Source organism: Paramisgurnus dabryanus, chromosome 10, assembly GCF_030506205.2.
Source record: "Paramisgurnus dabryanus chromosome 10, PD_genome_1.1, whole genome shotgun sequence".
Lineage (NCBI taxonomy): Eukaryota > Metazoa > Chordata > Actinopteri > Cypriniformes > Cobitidae > Paramisgurnus > Paramisgurnus dabryanus.
In genome coordinates, this window is record NC_133346.1 from 28,062,525 (window position 1) to 28,082,378 (window position 19,854).

Here is a 19,854-nt window from a genome sequence, read left to right on the forward strand (position 1 = left end):
CCCCCCTAATTAATATTTTGCGCTTTATGGGGGGTCCCCCAAGGCTTATAGCAGGTCCGGGACCCCCCAGACCCCCTTCAATTAGAACACTGTCTGGGTTCAAGCTAAAATTCCGAGCTCTGAGCCCTACCCTCAAACAGCACGCCAAATATGCTTTTTGTCATAACTTCATAAATGAAAATATTTGAAAAACACACCCATTATGATTTTTTTACAAATCGCACCCTGGTCCAAAATACAGAGTGTTGAATTCTATCCATCCATCCCAGTGTTTCTTAACCAGGGATTAAGCTGGGGCCCACATATAGTAGGGGGCTCTCAACAAAGGGGCATCGAGATAACTTGAAAAATATAAAAAAATAAGCTAATACAACTTAATATTTGGCTTTTTTTTATAATACAAATACATCTGTCTAGTTATGTCAAGCTGCAGTACACTCTAAAAAACAAACGGTGCTATATAGCACCAAAACAGTTGCTTTGGATCGTAACGATAGAAGAACCATTTTTAGTGCCATATAGCACCGGTGAAGAACCAGTGAAGCACCAGTGAAGCACCTGTGTAGAACCATATAGTGCTATGTAGAACCATATGTGGTGCTATATGGCCCCTATATGGTGCTTCACTGGTGCTTCACTGGTGCTTCACTGGTGCTTCACTGGTGCTATATGGCACTAAAATGGTTCTTCTATCGTTACGATCCAAAGCAATTGTTTTGGTGCTATATAGCACCGTTTGTTTTTTTAGAGTGTATATTTTGTTTTGTAGAAATTATAAATGTACAAATACACCCATACAGCCTCACTGTCTTGTTCTTTATGTGATGTTTTGTTATTTAATTTATACTGCCATCTCTTGTGTAGTAAGAGAACTGCATCAACACTATATACCATTCATTCTAGTAATGGCACAATGGCTCAGTCCTGTTTAGCAAGTCCAGAGATTGCATGTCCCAATCTACAGTGTTGATAAAGTACAACCAGTCTGGGTTTACCTGTTGTGCAACTTTTTTGTAAACATTTCTTCTTGCGGATGATCTTTGAATTTGCATATTTTAGCAGCTGCAATTTAGATGATAAATGAATTTAATGCAAATGCAGTTTAAAAAGTGCATGATGTATGAGTATACAACATACAGTGTGTGTTTCAAAATTGCTATGAATACATTGGCATATTTCAAGTGAGTATAAAATAGAGTGGGATCTTCTTACTGCTCTTTAAAAATCTGGACAAAGGTTGACGGTCAAAGAGCATTGGTTTCGTAATTTTTCTGAATCTTGTCTCTATTGGGAGTGTCTGTAAACCAGGGGTCTCCAACCTTTTTGTGAGCAAGGACATTCAACGATGGATAAAACCATCTCTGAGGGGCTACTTTTTTGTATAATCAACTCCAACTATCTTTTATTTGTTGATTTTATTTTATTTTATTTGTTGATATGTTTTATCATTGTTTAAAATATATAAAATAATATAAAATAATATAAAATATTATAAAAAATAAATACTAAATCTACTTAATACAGCTGTCAGATACTTGAAAACCAATACATAATTTGAAAATTTATTCTTTAGTTTTTTGAAAAAATAACAAATTAATTAAACTAAATTTTGCCTACATTTAAAATTGACTTGCCTATAAACTTTCTTTAAATTAAGAAGGTTTTGCTATGACCTTGAAATTTGTATTAAAAATCATGTTTTACTGGCATTCATTATTCAAATATTTTATAGTACGTACCACAACTGTCTATCAGTACGTCACTTACACACTAAAATAAACCCTCCCTTTTCCGGTGAGGTATTCAAGCTTAGAGATTCATACCTATGGGTGTGTTCATACATTCACTGCATTGGTAAGCATTCCCAGAATGCACTTTGAAGAGGTGAGTTAGATCAAGTTACAGCACAACAGCGTCACAAACTACAGGAAAACACCTGACAGTTTCTCTACAGGTCTGTCCCTCATTGCCCAGCTCCTTTTATCTGACCCGATAGCTGTGGCTCGGGAAGAGATATGTCACCTATTTTTGTTTGAGTCCACTTATATTGGATGTAATCAGGCAGCAGGTGAGTAACCTTTAATGTGCTAATGTTTCTACGTGCTACTATAGGATTTATGTTTTTAAAAAATCTGGGGTTGTCTATGAGCAGTGTGCTTCACACTTTGTTTGTACTTGATGTCTTCATTCAAAAGTGACTGAAAGATTATGCAGTCTTGTCACCAGTTACAGTGGCTAAGGAAGTATGGACTGCACACTTTAGTCATGGTCACAAAAAATGTGTGTTAAGGATATGCAAGAAAAATACTTATTGTTGTTTTATGAAATTGGATGTAATTTTAATTCAACACATTCTCATTGGATTGATTCTTATTTTCTATTGTGTGATTGCACTAGGCCATTTACTCCACACTGCATCGAAAGCAGTGCTGTTGACCCGGCGTATTTACATACAGATGCATATCTTTTGTCAGTCAAAATCCTTTTAAAGCTGTGTTTGCCGCGAATCTCGATTAGTACCTGTGGTTTTCACAAAGCGTGCACTGACTTGAATAACCACACCACTCCCTCAGAGCACAGATTCAATGAATTTAATGCCCTGAGCAGGCAAAGTGAAAGTACAACTCAAACAACACTAAACAAACAAGAGCTGCAGGCTTTTTTCTTACAGCTTACTCTAACATGTTAGGAAAGAAATCCAGGGTCCAATAGGGGTCTGCATGCTACAGTACTCACACATTAGTATGGATTATTTGGGACACCCTAACCCAAATACCAGATGTTCTGTTAATGTAGCCAAAACATGTTTGGACACAGTCAGAAAAACTTTTAAATGAATATCCTGGCATAAACAGTCTTGACTTGAATGCCTGCATTCCTGAACTGTCAGTTATCCAATGTGACATGCAGGATCAACAGTTTACTTTCTTTGTAGATCTGGCTGGTTTGTTGAAATGAATGCGGGCGAGTTACCCTCTATTGTTCAAATTGGTGCAGGAAGGTCTTGCTCCAGGTAAGTGATTATTATTGTAATGCAGATATGTTTTAAATATATTTTAATGAGTAAAAGAAGTTAATGAAATCACCTGACATACTTGAAATTAGTGGTGTCTAAAAATCTGAGACCTTATAAAACCTGGAATTTTATTTGATATTGAAACTTGTAAATAAACAAGGTATTGATGTGCGGAAAAGTTATAATATAAAACAACACTCTAAATTCTGCTGGATTATTTTTAACCAAAGCTGGGTTAAGATTGAACATAAATAAATAAACAAACAAACCTATGCTGGGTTGTTTGTTTCAACTCATGGTTGGGTAACAACGACCCAGCTTAGGTTTATTTATAACCCAACATGTGTTCTGTCCACTATTTATACAGCGTTGGGTTAAAAATAACCCAGCAGAATTTAGAGTGAAGAAAACAAAAATTAAAGAAATGCGACTCTGCACAATTTCTAGGCCAATAATCAAATGTAGGCAAATATTTGACATTGCATTTGTACAACGGTCAGATTTCCTTGCTTCCAACGAGGCACACAAGGTGTTTTTGAAACGTGCTGACATGTGGAAACCATGTCAGCAAGAGGCACATAGAAAAAAATCTAGTTGATGTTACATTATTAGTTAAACCTAAATTAATAGAAATAAGAACTTATAATAGTTAATAGTTGTATATTTTTAAAAAAACAAATGTTGCATTGCATTTTCAGTAATGGTCTCAGAGTTCTAGATTGCACTGTATAACTTATATATTGTATCTGTTTTTATATATTTATTTTATTTATTTACAAACAGGTTCACTATACAAAAATATTCAATGTTGACGTTTACATGATAAATAGGAGGAAGATATAAACTATAAACATATCTTTCTATATCAAAATTAAAAACTGAATTATCATTTTTTGTTACTTTCTCAATTTATGTTTTATAAAGGGCTGAATTTATCTCTCTATTGAATACCTACAACTGCTTTCTCAAAGACAAAACACATCTGCAGCTCACTGCTCATGAGGTAAAGCATATTTCTATAATAATTATCAGTAACACTTTACTATAAGGTTGTATTTGTCGGATTAGCTAACACAAACTAACAATGATCAATGCTTCTACAGCATTTACTAATCTTTGTTTATGTTAATTTCAGCATTTACTAATACATTTATAAATGCAAGCATTGTAACTGTTAACATTAGTTAATGCACCATGAACTAACATGAATAAATGTATTGACATAAACTAACATTAACAAACTTAATGCATTCTGAAAAATTATATTGTTCATTAGTTAGTGTAAGTTAATGCATTTACTAATGTTTACTTAACAACCTTATTTTAAAGTGTTACCTTAGTATCCTTTTGGATTCTTATGCATTCATTATAAGTGTGAAAGCAAATGTGGCCCTGACTGTGAAAATGTAATTTGTTTTGTGATTTACTGTTTTCTACATAAAATCATACATGAAGTAAAGAACATAATGTGAAGATGGAATCTTGATATATTTAATATTGACTGAGTAAACTTTGAGGAAACATTGATGCTCCTGATCTCATTATTAGATTAGGAGACTTTAACCTGAATTTCACAGACAGGGTCAAGTCACAGTCAAGTAAAAAATAAATAAATCACATAACTCACATTTTTTTTATAATATTTTATTGTTTCAAAGTAGACAAAGAAAGAGGCTTTTTAACCACTTTTTGAAAGCATTTGGTTTAAATGTTATGAAAAATCAAACAATACCTGTGCGACACATTGCAAAAATAACTTTCTTACTTACTATTTTTGTCTTGTTTTCAGTAGAAATATCTAAAAATTCTTAAATCAAGAGGATTTTTCTTGATGAGCAAAATGACCTAAGAAAATAAGCATAGTTTTAGACAATATACAATTTAAGTGATTTTGTAATTAAAACAAGCAAAAATATCTGCCAATGGGGTGAGCAAAAAAATCTAAAAATAAGATTTTTTTTTATTAAACACTTAATTTAAGCAAAAATTTCTCACCCCATTGATATTTTTGCTTGTTTTTGAGCACAAATTCACTTAAATTGTATAGTTTTTGTCTCAAAACTAGACTTATTTTCTTACATCATTTTGCTATTCAAGAAAATACATCTTGATTTAAGAATTTTTTGATAGTTCTACTGAAAACAAGACAAAAATACTAAGTAAGAAAGTCAGATTTTCAAGAAAAAAATTCTTAGTATTTGTGTCCTGTTTACATTAAAAATATCTAAAAATTATTAAATTAAGATGATTTTTCTTGATCTAGTTTTTAGACCAAAAATATCAAATTTAAGTGACTTTGTTCATAAAACAAGCAAAAAAATCTGCCAATGGGGTAAGCATTTTTTTCTTGAATTTGGTGTTCAAGAAAACTTTGTAAGATTTTTTGCTTACCCCATTAGCAGAATTTTTTGCTTGTTTTATGCACAAAATCACAAAAATTTCATATTTTTGGTCTAAAAACTAGACTTATTTTCTTAGGTCATTTTGCTCATCAAGAAAAAGCATCTTAATTTAAGAATTTAAGACTTTGTTGGGTTTATGCTGAGTATTTTTGTGTTGTTGAACGGCCTACACTATGCCCATTTTTGATGCGCCATTATTCAATATTATTCCCGCCCTTCTGTAATGTTTTTTCATCTGATCTTTTGTCCCCACCACTTTTCAACACAAACTGTTTAAAATTAATAGGTTATTAAGTAAATATTATGTTTCATATGGATATTTTGTGAATTTCCTACTTACTATAAATATATCAAAAATTACTTTTTTTGTGAGTTGATGCCGTTGCTAAGGACTTCAACTTTAAAGGCCATTTTCTGCACCCTCAGATTCCAGATTTTTATATAGTTCTATCTCGGCCAAATATTGCTCTTTTTAAATAATGGTTATTTGGTCCAGGGTCACATATTAAATGAATTACATTTACCAGAAGATGCCCAGATGGACCTTGATAAGTTTTTGCTGCCCTCTTCAGCCAGTGAATAGAATAGCACGTCATTGATTTTTCACGTCTTCATCTTCTTTGACAGAGCGCAGGACAGGTGACATTTGAAGGACTACTTGTCATCTCCTGGGGGGTGAAGAAACCTATTCAACTAAAAATACAAGATGAGGTTTTTCCAGGCGAGTCTTCAATCAAGTCACCCGACCCCATCAGTCCACTTGGAAGCAAAAGGTTAATATTTTTAGTTTAACATTTTGTTTATCAGTATTACATGATGTTGTCTAAAAGCAATCATATAAATATTTAATCCATTTAAATCTCAGATCTGAATTCTCAGGCAGGATTGATAAAGAATACAGATCAGATCTGTGGCTTTGTTTTAATTTGGATAGCAGTGATTATATTTTTGATACAATTTTTTTTAAATATGTGTAGATAAACATTGGTATTTTAGCGAACTGATCCCTGAAATTTTCAGTTTTATTGGTTTGATAACACTGTGGCAAGTAGTGCAGTAAGTATCAAAGCATAGCATGACCTCACTAGCTGAGGATGTTCAGGGCCAGATAAAAAAACTATTTTATGCGCGCAAAAGCTAAAAAAAAAATTATAATATAATTCTCAGGTGCGTACATTAAAAAAGTTGTGTAAACATTATTGTGGCAAATAATTTTTTAAGTTGAATTAACTCAAAACCAGGTAACTTACTTTTTTGAGTTAACTAATATTTTTGGTTAGTTTAGTTAATTTGAATAAACTTAACATTTTTAGGCAACCAGGTAACTTATCTTTTAAGTTGAATGCAACAAATATTTTTTACAGTGCAAAAACAGTTATATCAATGAAGCAGCCAAAATTGTCCCCATAATTAAGACCTGAAAAGAGACCAAAAAGATAAAAAAATTTATTAAGTTGAACAATGCGGAAAAATTGCAATGTTTTAAGACACTTTGTTTTAAAGAATTTTTTAGTTTGGATGAAAAAATATATGAACTTTTACTTTAGACTGTTTTAAAAGTAACATCACTAACAAGCATCCACTTATCATTGGGCCAGATATACTTAACTAACAAACTAAATGACAGACAATATGTGTAGTGCATTGTAAATCAGTATTTTATTGACTTGTTGCATTGGCACATCAAATAATGATTACAGCTTGAATTGTCTGTTATCATATACATAACTGAGACATAATGTAGTTAGACTGTAAACTAATTAAATTATGAGTTCACCAGGGACATAAGTTTTAAATATGGCACCTACAGTATAAAAGAATAAGATGGAGATTGTGATATGACTAATAGTGTAAAAAGAAGACTAAATCTTGTCTAACACAATGTAAAAAGTACAACATTGTAGAAGTTTTTTTTTAGTTAAAAACTACAAAACTGTATAGTTTTTAAATCTAGTTATATGGTGATGTAATAAGATGTCTCATGACTGACAGGGGTATGACACGGTGGGGAGAGTTTGATGACCTTCATCATATTGATGAGCTAACAGAAGTTATTCAAGATGGATCCAAACCTGACGATCCTAATGAAGGTAACATAGTCAAACTGAATGTGTGACAACATATATCTATTTATTATTTTCTTGGAGATTGTTGATTTAAGTCTCAAATAAAAAAACTGTCTAATTAACAAACCACAAACCAAGTTTGATTCTACCTGTACATTTTACATAATAGGTAATACAAACACAAATCTCTTTATAGATTACATTGAATATGAAAGCAAGACGTTAAGGCCTTTTCGGCAGAAGTCAGCCAGTGATGACACAAATTTGTTTCGAACAATGAGCGATGCCTCACTCGTGAAAATGAGGGTGAAGAGTAAAAGGATGACAGAGAGACAGAAGAACAGAAACTATCGCTTCTCCATCAATGGACACTTCTACAACTACAAGGTTTGAAGTTTTAAATTACAAACATGTTATACAAACTGGAGACACAAAATTTGACTGCAGAGAAGGGCCAAGAAATGATTTGCAGACCTATAAGCAAAAAAGTAACCAATGTATTATGCACAATGCTTGAGATTTAGAAATTTATAAAGTTTACTTTTGTGTGCACATGAAACTATCGCGTGCTCACATGAAATTTTCGCGTACCTGTGCGCGTGATAGTTTCTTGTGAGCATGCCAAACTAAACTTTAAAAAAAAATCTGCACATGAAGGTTTCGTGTGAGCACATGAAAGTTTCACATCTGCACATGAAACTAAACGTTAGATTTTTTTACTCCAATGTCACCTTAGGGGATCGGTAGATTTAACAAACAAAATGTTAAAAATATTATATGTAAACCAATGCAATGCGAGAATTTGTAAATATTTTACAGGTTGGCTAATTCGTATTAATTCATACGACCACATTCATAAGTTTTTTTTATGATTTGCCTTGACACCTGTGACGTTGGGGTTAGGTGCGTTTTGGTTTCGTTGTTGTTTTTTCATAATAATGTTAAGTTTTTGCACGATTAAATTTGTATACATTCATACAAATTAGCCAACTCGTAAAATATGTATGAATTCTTGTAAGATCAGGCTGGGTAAACTCTTTAAAGGGATAGTTCACCCAAAAATGAAAATTCTGTCATCATTTACTCGCCCTCATATTGTTCAAAACCTGTATTATTGGCATTATTATTATTTTTTTATTGATGAAAACAAAATAAGATATTTTGAAAAATGATGGTAAGCACACAGCTTTTTGTAACCATTGACTTCCACAGTAGGAAAACAAATATTTTGGAAGTATTTTGATAAATGATGAAGAAGATATTTTGATAAATAACATCTGAAGTACACAGATGAGGAACCCATTGAATTTCGTCATATATTTTTATTCCAACTATGGAAGTCAATGGTTACAAAAAGCTTTGTGCATACCATCATTTATCAAAATATCTTATTTTGTGTTCATTAAAATAAACTAATTCAGACAGTTTAGAACAACATGAGAGTGAGGAAATGATGACATCATTTTTTTTATTTTTGGGTGAACTATCCCTTTAAATGCGGCATAATGTGTTAGCGTCTAAATATTTTAATAAAGTATAAATTAAATGACTGGGTCGACCTGACTGCATTTTATTACTAAAATGTTTTTAGCAGTGATGTGAGGTCAGTACATTTTTGAAAATCCTGAAAAATATTTCTGAGAATTTCTGAGTCATGTTGTTTATGCAGACGTCCGTTTTCACACCGTCATTTGGAGCAACAACAAATGTCCACATTGACAGCAACATGACAACACAGGAAGTGATAACTCAACTGCTTCACAAATTTAAAGTTAGTTTTCCTTCTTATTATAAATCATTTTTTCCAGCTTCACTTTAACTGATTCAACTTAAAGATTTGTTTTACTTAAAAAGTTTTTTTTTCTCCATGCAGATAGAAAACAGTCCAAATGAATTTGCCCTCTACTGTATTCATCAAAGTGGAGGTATGTAAAATTATTATACCCAAGTTTCACATTTCACATATTTTTTGCCATCATCCCCCAAATTGCCATTTGAAGCGGTTTAAGATATTAGATATCATTAGATAGATTTTTACATTTTTAACAAATACTTAGAGAATGCGACTGTGTGGTTGCTAGGTTGTCCAAGTGGTTGCTATGCAGTTATATGGTTTCTAACCCTGGTCAGACGCAGGGCCAGAGTAGGACTTATTTTCAACCACAAAGTTTCATGGCTTAGACCAGCCCATTTATAATTCACGACTGACTATATTTAAATAATATGATTAAATCCTCAGTAGCCTACATACTGTAAGTCTGCAGTAGTGCACTGTTCTCTGCAGGCTTGCAATTCATTGTATTTTTCAATAATATTATTTCAGTAGCCTAAACAATTATGATTTTACCATCATCAATACCATAAGGTGTGTTAATATTAAATATTAAAAGTAAGCTTATTCAAAAACTTCTGAAAGGGAACATATATGTTTTTGTTTTTACCCTCAATTTCAGTTTTTTCGGTCTTTACCTGTTGGTTTGAAAAAGTTTGGAAAAGAATTTACTTAATACAAGAAAAATTCAGCAAAAAATGTCTTATTCCATTGGCAGATTTTTTTGCTTGTTTTAAGCAAAAATGCACTTAAATTCGATATGTTTTGTCTAAAAACTAGTGAAGCAGCTAAGTCTATACTTAAAGCAGCTGAGGGTTGCTGGATGGTGTATTTTGTACGCGCTCACTTGGCTTAAGTTAACTGTCATTAAATCAATGTCCACTCACCATTTGAATGCTCAGAGTATTCATTTTATTCAATGTGTTGCATTGTTGTAACAGCATGGCCTTGTGATACGGTCAAAAAACTGTGTGTTCACCTTCCTCCAGCAACACCTGTCACCTGAAGGAAGGTTCCTACCTATATTCATTGAATATAGAACAGTGACACCTAGTCGACACCTTTACAAGACAAATGGCTCTTACAATAGACTTATTTTCTTAGGTCATTTGCTCATTTGCTCAAGAAAGTCTTTTTTGCAGTGTAGGCTACTTTGTGTAAAATATATATATATATATATATATATATATATATATATATATATATATATATATATATATATATATATATATATTGCATCAAATAGATTTTTGTTACTCTTGCAATAGACGATAATGACAATTTATAGACAATTTATTGTTACATCTTCGACTTAGGGGCTGTTCACCCCTGGTGTTAAGTTGTGTTTTCGTCGATCAGATCACAAGTGGATGAGAGAGATACATTCACGTTTACACTGGGTATTTAAATCTGTCTCTTTTGTCCACTTTTGACCACTTCTGTCCTGATTACTTTGAGGGGATGGTCTGTGGAGACTGTGGGCTGTGGGAGACTGTGGGAAAAATGACAGGTTTAAATTGACGTGAACTAATATTATGTCAGAGTCCACTGCTTGTGTTGTTAGTAAACAAACTGAACAGTGTTTTGCACGTGTATACGTAAGACCTTTCTCGAGATATTTCAGACCAATTGATGAAATTTTCACACGCTCACAAAATGAAACTAATGAAAGAGGCGGAGAGCAGCTGCTTTAGTTTAATCATTGAAAGCCTAAAGATGGCGCTGTGCACCAGTGGTGTAGTCTAGATTTTTGTAGTGACTGTGATTTTTCCATCTCACCCTTATGCTTACTCGTCCTAGCGCGACACCTCATAAGCACCACCACACTCACAGATGCATACAGACAGTATAGATATTCATGTAACTAAGAGCATTCTGAAAGTGTACTCATAAACACATAAACTGAATGTGTTCTCTTTTTTAAGAAAAAAAAGACTTTAGAGCCAATGGTCTACAGCTGGGGAAACTGGACTGATTTTAAGACTGGTTTAGTGTTAATCAACATCTAACTCAGGAACAAAAGTTATTTAACTGTTAATTAAAATTATTACACGGCTCTCTGGAATGCTTGATTCTGATTGGTCAGTTGAGACATTTGCAGGTTCGTTCTTTTCGAATAATAACCGCTCCAAAATAATAACGCATAGCCGGACTACTTTTACGAGTAAGATCGCTCCGCGCCAATAAAGATCAATAAAGATTACTGTCTGTTTGGCGCCATCTTGTGACAAACACTGGACAACCACGACAAGACACAGACAGCTACTGAGACTGAACTTGACAAAATAGAGCATGACAGCTACGAAGCCAACACACAAAAAAATACAGAATGGGCATTAAAACTTCTCAAAGACTGGCTAAAAGAGAAAAAAATGGAGACAGACAAGTATGAAGCAGAGGATCTTAATAAGGTATTACGATCATTTTATGCATCTGTGCAAAGTTTCGCGGAAGGATAAAAATGTTAATTTAAAACAAATATGCCAATAAAATGTTTCAAATTCATATTCATGTCCAGTTTTTTTTCTTATGTGACAAGTAGCCGTGTAATAAGCGGGATAATGTAGAGTCAGCCGGTAGTTATCGGGAAATAAGCCCCTTCAGTGTGATTCAAGACCCTCCGCTTCGCGTCGGGTCCTGATCACACTGTCGGGGCTTATTTCCCGATAACTACCGGCTGCCTCTACATTATCCCTTACTTAAATAAATCTTCAATCTGTGGCTAACACGTGCATTGAAGGAGAACAAAATATCCACTCTTTCAACAGCTATTATCTGACAACTATTGATAACATTACCATGTGTAATTTAATGGTGTAAATGTTTTTAATTAATACACATTTAAGATGACCATGAATTAACTCTAATTTGCATAGTCATTGATATAAAAGCTTATTTTTGCATATAATATAAGCATTGTCTAAAAATGAAAATAGGCTTATACTTAACTATTATTACAAGACCATCATGTAGCCTAATATTAAACACCCAAACCAAAGTGAAGAAAATTATCTTTAATTTGCAAGTCTGAACTGAACATCAACGCAGAGATGAATTTCCTCACAGAAGTTTAAGATCATATACATCTTGAACGTAGATATATAAATGAACACAGAGAAGGGAAGTTTAACACTGTGAAGCACAAGCAAACATGCAGAGGAACTGAAGGCAGCTAAAAACCATCAGGATATAATTACGGGCTTATTTTATTGCATTTGGAGCCTTACCTCCAGATAAAGTAATAAACTGGACTGATGATTTAAATGTTGTTTACTCACATGTGCGTTGTAAACTCTATGGATTTTATGTTGCAGCACTCGTTCACTTCTCTAGACTGTTTGTTTACAGTGTCGCGTGAGCAGCTACACTGCAGGTTCGACTTCATTTGACGCTAAGCAGACCTCTTGGTGATGTCAAAGTACCGCGAGAGCGAGTCAAAGCAGATTTCTCCATGTGATAACTGGAGTCTCTCTCGCGGTTTTTTGCTGTCACTCACCAGTCTGTTCCCCAGTTACTTTCGCGTCACTATAGTAATCTGATTTCATTGAAATTCATACGCCGATCGGATCGCGCAGTTCGGCATGAAGTATATAGACTAATATGTATTTCAACCCGCTAAAGTAGCAAGTGTAGCATGCTAATGGTCAATGCTTCACATCTATATTATGACTAAACTTTAAAAATGTCACAAAACCATGCTGTTACGCATCCTCGCGCTATTTTTAGTGGGTATACGGAAATCCTTGACAATTTCTAGTGGGTATACGGCGTATACCTGCGTATCACGTAGACTACACCACTGCTGTGCACTGTGTGTTTGCACTAAGAGTCCTGTCCGATGAAAAAAACATTGTGCTCGGTACATCACATTAGATAAATGGGTGGAAAGTAGGCTCTTTTGTGGCTGCTTGAACACATTCAAAAACATTCGACCACATGTCCGTTTACACCACAAATGTGTTTTCGTCTATCTCTGAATGATGTTGAAAATGGGCGAGTTCAAAACGCTTTGAATATTGTTTACACCTGTCTTTAGTGTTGTACACTTGTGATCCGATTGACGAAAACACATCTTAATACCAGGTATCAAATGGCCCCTTAGATAAAAAAAGAAAGATTTCTAGATCCTTTTCCTTTTATAGGCCGTATGTATCAAGTTGCGCTCAAATTTATTTTAAATCTGCGTGGCAAGCACCCTCAAATATAGGCACATCTGAAACAAAACAGGCGTGTTTACAGGCAAGTGATTTGGAAAGCAGAAGAAAGTGTCACTTTCTGCATTTTCCATGCGTTTTAGATGTTAATGGACCCATGAATTCATCCAATAAGCGGTCGGGACACAATCAGCTTGGTCATAAAGCTTTTTTTAACTAAAATTACATGAGTGGGGTTGGAAAATATTGTTAGTGCTGGCAGCCTATGGACAGCAACCTTCAACCACGTAGCATGACAACACCGGCCCTCGTAGCCAAAAAAAACTAACCAGCCCACTGGAATTCTCCTGGCCCTTTCGATAAGCCAATCCGGGCCTTGTCAGAAGAACCTCCAAATCATTATGATAATCTGGGCCATATGCCTTGGGTTCCACATTCAGTAGAATAATAGCATGCCTTGGCCAATAACAGATGATGAATTAGTTATTGGTATGTTTTGTAAAAGTTAAGTATAATTTTTGCATTTGGACTTTTCAGAATTATTTTATATTAAAGAAGGTATCTTTTAGACAAAACAACATTTGATACAATGTTCTTGTTGTGTACATATGCAGTTTCACTGTGCTTGCATTAACATTCATGAATTTAGTAGATGATTCAGAGTATACATTTTTATCAGTGCTGTATTTGTGTTCGAACCTATGACTTTTGCGCTGTTAACACATTGCTTTACAAACTAAGCTACAGGAACATATTGAATACCGTATAATGATTTAATGATCTTCTTCGCATATGTTCACAGAGAAAAGAAAGCTCAGTAGTACGGACATGCCATTGTGGGAACGGGTTTTGCAAGGACCATCGAGCAGCATTATGAAAATGTTTCTCATGGACAGTGATGAACAGGAAGTTAGCCTTGATGTGAGTCTGTCTCTCCAGTAACACAAGAATGCATATTTCCTACTCTGATGAAACCACACTGACATCTTGTTTTCCACTGGTTTGACAGGTAGCTCAATACCTCAATTTAGAGTTGCCCATTTTAAGAGTAGTTCTGCAGAAACTGGAGGAGCAAGAGAATCAAGAAATACAAAGGATAATATCAAAGTGAGTCTCCATTAATAAATAATTGCATTTCTTTTTTTTTGTTATCCGTACACTCTCAGAAAAAAGGTGCACGGAGGTACAAAAATTGTCACTGAGGAGGTACCTTTTCAAAAGTACACTTTTGTACCTAAAAGGTACATATAGATACCTTTAAGGTACATGCTGGTACCTAAAAGCAACATACTGGTATATCAAAGGTACATATCTGTACTTAAATGGTACATATTAGGACCTTTTTAAAATGTACCAGTGACAAAAAGGTACAATACTGGCACCTCTACTTGCAAATGTAATGTTTTATATTTAGCTTCTTTTTACTGTAACCAGCATTTAACTAGATTACAGCACTGCATGCATTGGTAATTCCCTTAACAGTCTCTCCTATTTTTTGGACATGCTGGCTGATTTTCTTTCCCCACCCATACCATAGATTTGTGAAAGCAAAAATCTATTTTAAGACAGTTTAGGTATCAAACATGCAGTAAGGTGTCCAAACTTTAGACCGATTGTTTAGTAACTTAAGGCCTTAACATATATATATATATTTTTTTTTTGCAGATACGAACATCAACGCAATATTATACTGCAATGCTTACGTCAAAAATTGCCAGTTAAGACTGAAACAACAGTATGAATAAAGACTTTGTGAGATTGTGAAATAATGAGTGAAAACCATCTCCAATTGAGTGAAAACAGATGTGGAAAAGAATGACATCACTGCAGGGATATCGACTTACTGAAGAATGCCAATCTGAGATGCATGTAGGATATTATAATGCTGTTTTACTCTTACTGTATGTGTAATGTAAATAATGTAACATATTTTCACTTTGTTGTAATTAAATATTTATCATGCAATGGACCAAATAAATAAGTTTATTTGTCAATGATTGCATTGCTAGACATTTGCCCTGTCATTTGCTTTTAAGATGTACATCTTGAAAAGTTATAAAAACAGTAACTGGAAAATAAGAACACAGTGTTTCTAATGGAAAGTTGTTTTTGGAAAGCACAATCAGCCTGTAAATGAATCAACAGATTCCTTCTGGTACTTTTATTCTTTGACAAATAACTTCACTCTCAAGGATATATCTGTTTACTCCCTAAAGGCGTTTGAAAGGCGTTTCTAAATATTTCATAGCTCAAACACTTTGCTAAATATGATATGAACCAGAGTGTGAAAACCCAGTTTAAGTATTTTTTGTGAAAATAAAAATTCTCCCACATAGTGTAAAGAACATTCTGTGAAAATATAATCTTGATATCTTTAAAGTTACATTGAAATGAAAAACTGTAAAGGGAATACTGTGTGTTTTTTACAAACTTATTTTGTAAACTATTTGTGAGCTTCATTATTTTTTCATGTGCCCTCGCACCCCCCCCCCCCCCAAAAAAACAAGATCTCTCTACTTCCGGTCATATGGTATGGTAGGTGGGTGTGGTCGGGTAAAAGATTGCAGTGATTAGTAAATAGCAACATGACCCAATCATTTTTCACCCCTTTTTCATCTCAAAAGCTGTTTCACTCGGATACAGATCATCATGGGGAAAATAAGACAACTCGTACTTCTGTTTTATGGCGACTTTGACATGAGTAAGGTCATGTCAAAGGATGAAATCAATGTGAAATCAAACTTTGATGCTCCTTATATCATCATTAGATTAGACAGACAGGGTCACATATGCAGTATTTATTTTAATAGAGGAAACAGAATTTGTTTAAAGTTGTTTTCATACTTGACAAAAGAAGAGATTTGTGTAATTTATTTATTTACTCATACCAATATGGATAGAGTTTATCTATGTTTTATCTATGATTATCACAAACGTTTTTAACATTTAATATATAAACAAAAGAATGGCTTATTATCCAAACCCCAAATCCTAACATCAATCCAGCACATATTGTGAGAAACTGTGTGTCCATATGAAATTCATTAGATTTTTTTGCAGGACATCATCTCCACCTCATGTTCGTCGTTCATTACGTTAAGAGTTACTGCAAACTTACATGCCAGTTGCTGAAAAATCAATGTTACAAACATGAAAATTTTAGTAAAGGTTGTATACATTTTAGCACCAAATTCTAAGCAGTACGTTTAAAGGAGAAAAAAATAAATCTACCTTTTTTGACATGATACAAGACTCAATATCTGCATTCTCTGATTTGAGACATTTTGTCTTTCCAATAGTGGCCTCGATTTTGTAGTTTATCTTATTTGTAACCTGGAAAGAAAGATTGGCTTTCATTTAAAGTACATTTACGCTTTAAACTCATGAAATCATGCTGTAATATCAAATACTGTACCTGAGTGTGAGCAGATGTAATGTTGATAAGTTTGAAATATTTCTTTGCTTTGGACTTTTTGTTGAATTTTTCCACAGCTGTCTTTGCAGCTTCTTGAACGTCTTCTCTCTCCGGGTTCGCTTCAGACCATCCACCGAGAAGCTGGATTTTTTCTGTGACAAGACAGTAAATAGACATAACTACATACTCTGTATCTTAAGAACATAAAGGGTAGGAAAGACTATGCTGAAAGCTCAATTTAAGCAGCCAGCATTGAGTCTTGCGGTAATGTGTTTATAAAAAACACTTACTTCTAAAGACTTATTTCCGTGGTATAGTCACGGAATTTTCTGCTCATTTTTCCGTGCCATTCTCACGGATCTCTGCATTTTTCCGTGGCCCTGCAACGGACTGTCTTTTTCCGTGGACATCTCACGGATTGGTTACTCAACTGTATTGTCCTATTTTCTTACCATTTTCGCTTCGGTTTAGGGTTAGATTTACATGAAATGACATCCCTACCCAAACCCAACTCTAACCCCAACGCCAGGCGACAATTGTTTAAAGTTTAGAAAATATGAAAGAATAAATCATAAAAAATAGTATTAACCAATAGTTAAAGTGACATACTAACGCAAACACCAAATCTAACCCTAAACCGATGCGAAAATGGTTTGAAAATAGGAAAAAGAATTTGAGTAACCAATCCGTGAGAATGCCACGGAAAAATGAGCAAAAAATTCTGTGTCTAGCCCACGGAACTCTGTTAGATCAGGTTGGTTAATTTCATCACATTTTTTAATCATAGTTTTTTTATTCACCATACTTTCAGTACACTTTAAAAATGCACTAATATGCACTCCTAAAGTAAAAATGGGGTTTTGAAAGTGTACCACACCAGTGACAGCTTTGTACGTTTATTTACCACAGTATTTACATTGGTACAATGTCCCTGTTAATGTTTTACAGCTTTAACGTTTTAAGTCAAATCTACTTGATACATTTTACAGAATCAGGACTGCTCAACAGTTTAAAATCCTGAAGTACAGGACAGCAGGGACAACTTAAAAATTTTCCATGGCACCCATCCAAATACTCTATTACATATGATTTATTACTGTATTACCATCTGATACCATTACTTTAACATTAACACTGACAAGTCAGATATGAAAACTTTTGTAAAAAATCCAAAATGCCTACTTGGTGGTGGAATGATAGCTTCCTCCAGAGGTTGATCAGCTCGGCTGAGATGAAATACCGAGATGAAGGAGATCAGGAGAAGAAGTGAGATATCCATGTCTTCGGCTGCTTGATGACTGAAAGAATGAGGCAGGGTGTAAATGTGAAGTCTGTTTTAGAAATCTGCCATGTAGTCAAGGAATGTTTGATGTGTCCACACCCTTTTGGTCACAGAGGGTGGAGGATGAATGTGTGACGTTCACTGCTGCTATAATGATAATCCAGTAAGAGTAAAGGCACACAGATGACACACGAGTCAGGTGAGGCTCTGTGTGTAGAAGTGCGTCTGGTGTGTCCAAATACAGAAAACAAGAAAATAAAGGCTAATCTGCTTACTTCTGTAAGCTGTCGGCCTGCTGTCAGAACGGATACAGCTTTTCTGTGGTTAATTCAACTTCCTCTTACTTACAGTTGAAGATTACAATACAGTTTAACTAAAGTTATCTTAAGTTGAAATGAAATATTTCCTTAATAAAAAGTTTTGAACATTATTTTCCTGGAATCAAGCTATATTCATATTTTTGTTATTTTCCCTGAGGCCAGACATGGCACAAGTGTTTTGTAAAGGGGACATCTATGTGGCTTTGTGGGGCATCTAGAACATGTGCAGGAAAAACATCACACCCTCACTACAGCACAAAACCCGGACAAAACAAACAGCTCATTGTTATGCAATGGCAGTGCTAACAAAGCAGAACAGATGCACGCCTGTGTTTTATGAAACACAGATTTGTTACATTCATTATTGACATTATTTGTATTTTACTTTGTTTAAAAATAAACCATGTTTTCTTGTAAATAATTCAATTACCTCATGTGGCCTTAAGTCATGTCTGTATGTGGCTGCATATCAGAGCTTGATAACAGCTTTACCAGCCTGTCATTGCTTTTGTAATTACAATATGTGACACAAATGGACTTATTTTTATTATGTAATACACACAACACATGTTTGTATAGCTTCAGCCATATCAATTTACTACATTGTTTTGATAAACAATCATTTGCACCTGTTAAAAACAACTGACTGCAAATTGTTGCCTATCAGAACCACAGATTTGTTTTTGTCATGATAATATCAAGGTGTTAATGGGAAACTCCATCTCTAGGATCATTTGTTAAGTCATGTATCAGATCATTATTGTTTCATGGTACAATATTGGTAAGTGTAAGTCTTCATGCACTTGTGAGTCAAGCAGTTTAAAAGCTTGTTCAGTTTGCAGCTTCCTTAAGCACTTCAACTGAAAATGAACTTTAAAACCCATTTCTACATAACCAGATAGAAGTGTTCATTCAGGTATTAATAGATGTAGATGTGCATGTGCCGGTACGTTGTGTTGTGCAAGTACTATACCAACATTTTTTTTCTTTTGAAGTCATGTTTGATAATGTGACTTTCTGAACCTAAGCCTAACACATATACATTATATGTGAATGATACTGTATGTGTACAGGGGCGCAGATGGGATTTTTGAACTGGGGGAGCAAGCTGTCAGCAAATGATTTCAACTCAATTTGGGCTAATGTTAAATGTCAACTCTAATGCATAATTTGGGCAGAGCCGGACAGTAACGGAGTACATTAACTTGAGTACAGTACTTAAAGGTGCAGTGTGTAAATTTTAGCGGCATCTAGTGGTGAGGTTGCAAATTGCAACCCATGGCTCAGTCCACTGCTCTTCCCTCGCTATTGAAATGCATAGAGAAGCTACAGTAGCTGCCATCGGAAAAACATGTAGTAGACGGAGAC

At 34.3% G+C, this 19,854-nt stretch overlaps 2 protein-coding genes across 2 annotated transcripts; one reads left to right on the forward strand and one right to left on the reverse strand.

Annotated features, from left to right (window-relative positions):
* Positions 1-1,837: 1,837 nt before the first annotated feature.
* rassf6 (Ras association domain family member 6) lies at positions 1,838-15,962 on the forward strand. The gene is made up of 11 exons (XM_065240575.2): positions 1,838-2,068; positions 2,936-3,013; positions 3,941-4,019; positions 6,046-6,191; positions 7,411-7,508; positions 7,681-7,871; positions 9,154-9,255; positions 9,358-9,409; positions 14,272-14,390; positions 14,479-14,576; positions 15,135-15,962. Exons 2-11 carry the CDS (start codon positions 2,955-2,957, stop codon positions 15,208-15,210), a joined length of 1,020 nt encoding a protein of 339 aa, XP_065096647.1. The 5' UTR covers positions 1,838-2,068; positions 2,936-2,954; the 3' UTR covers positions 15,211-15,962.
* Positions 15,963-16,396: 434 nt separating this feature from the next.
* Positions 16,397-18,368, reverse strand: LOC135718264 (cystatin-C). The gene is made up of 4 exons (XM_065240577.2): positions 18,067-18,368; positions 16,885-17,036; positions 16,701-16,802; positions 16,397-16,597 (listed from the first exon to the last, which is right to left on the reverse strand). The coding sequence occupies exons 1-4, from the start codon at positions 18,161-18,163 to the stop codon at positions 16,514-16,516; spliced, it is 435 nt and encodes a 144-aa protein (XP_065096649.1). The 5' UTR covers positions 18,164-18,368; the 3' UTR covers positions 16,397-16,513.
* Between the last annotated feature and the right edge of the window lie 1,486 nt (positions 18,369-19,854).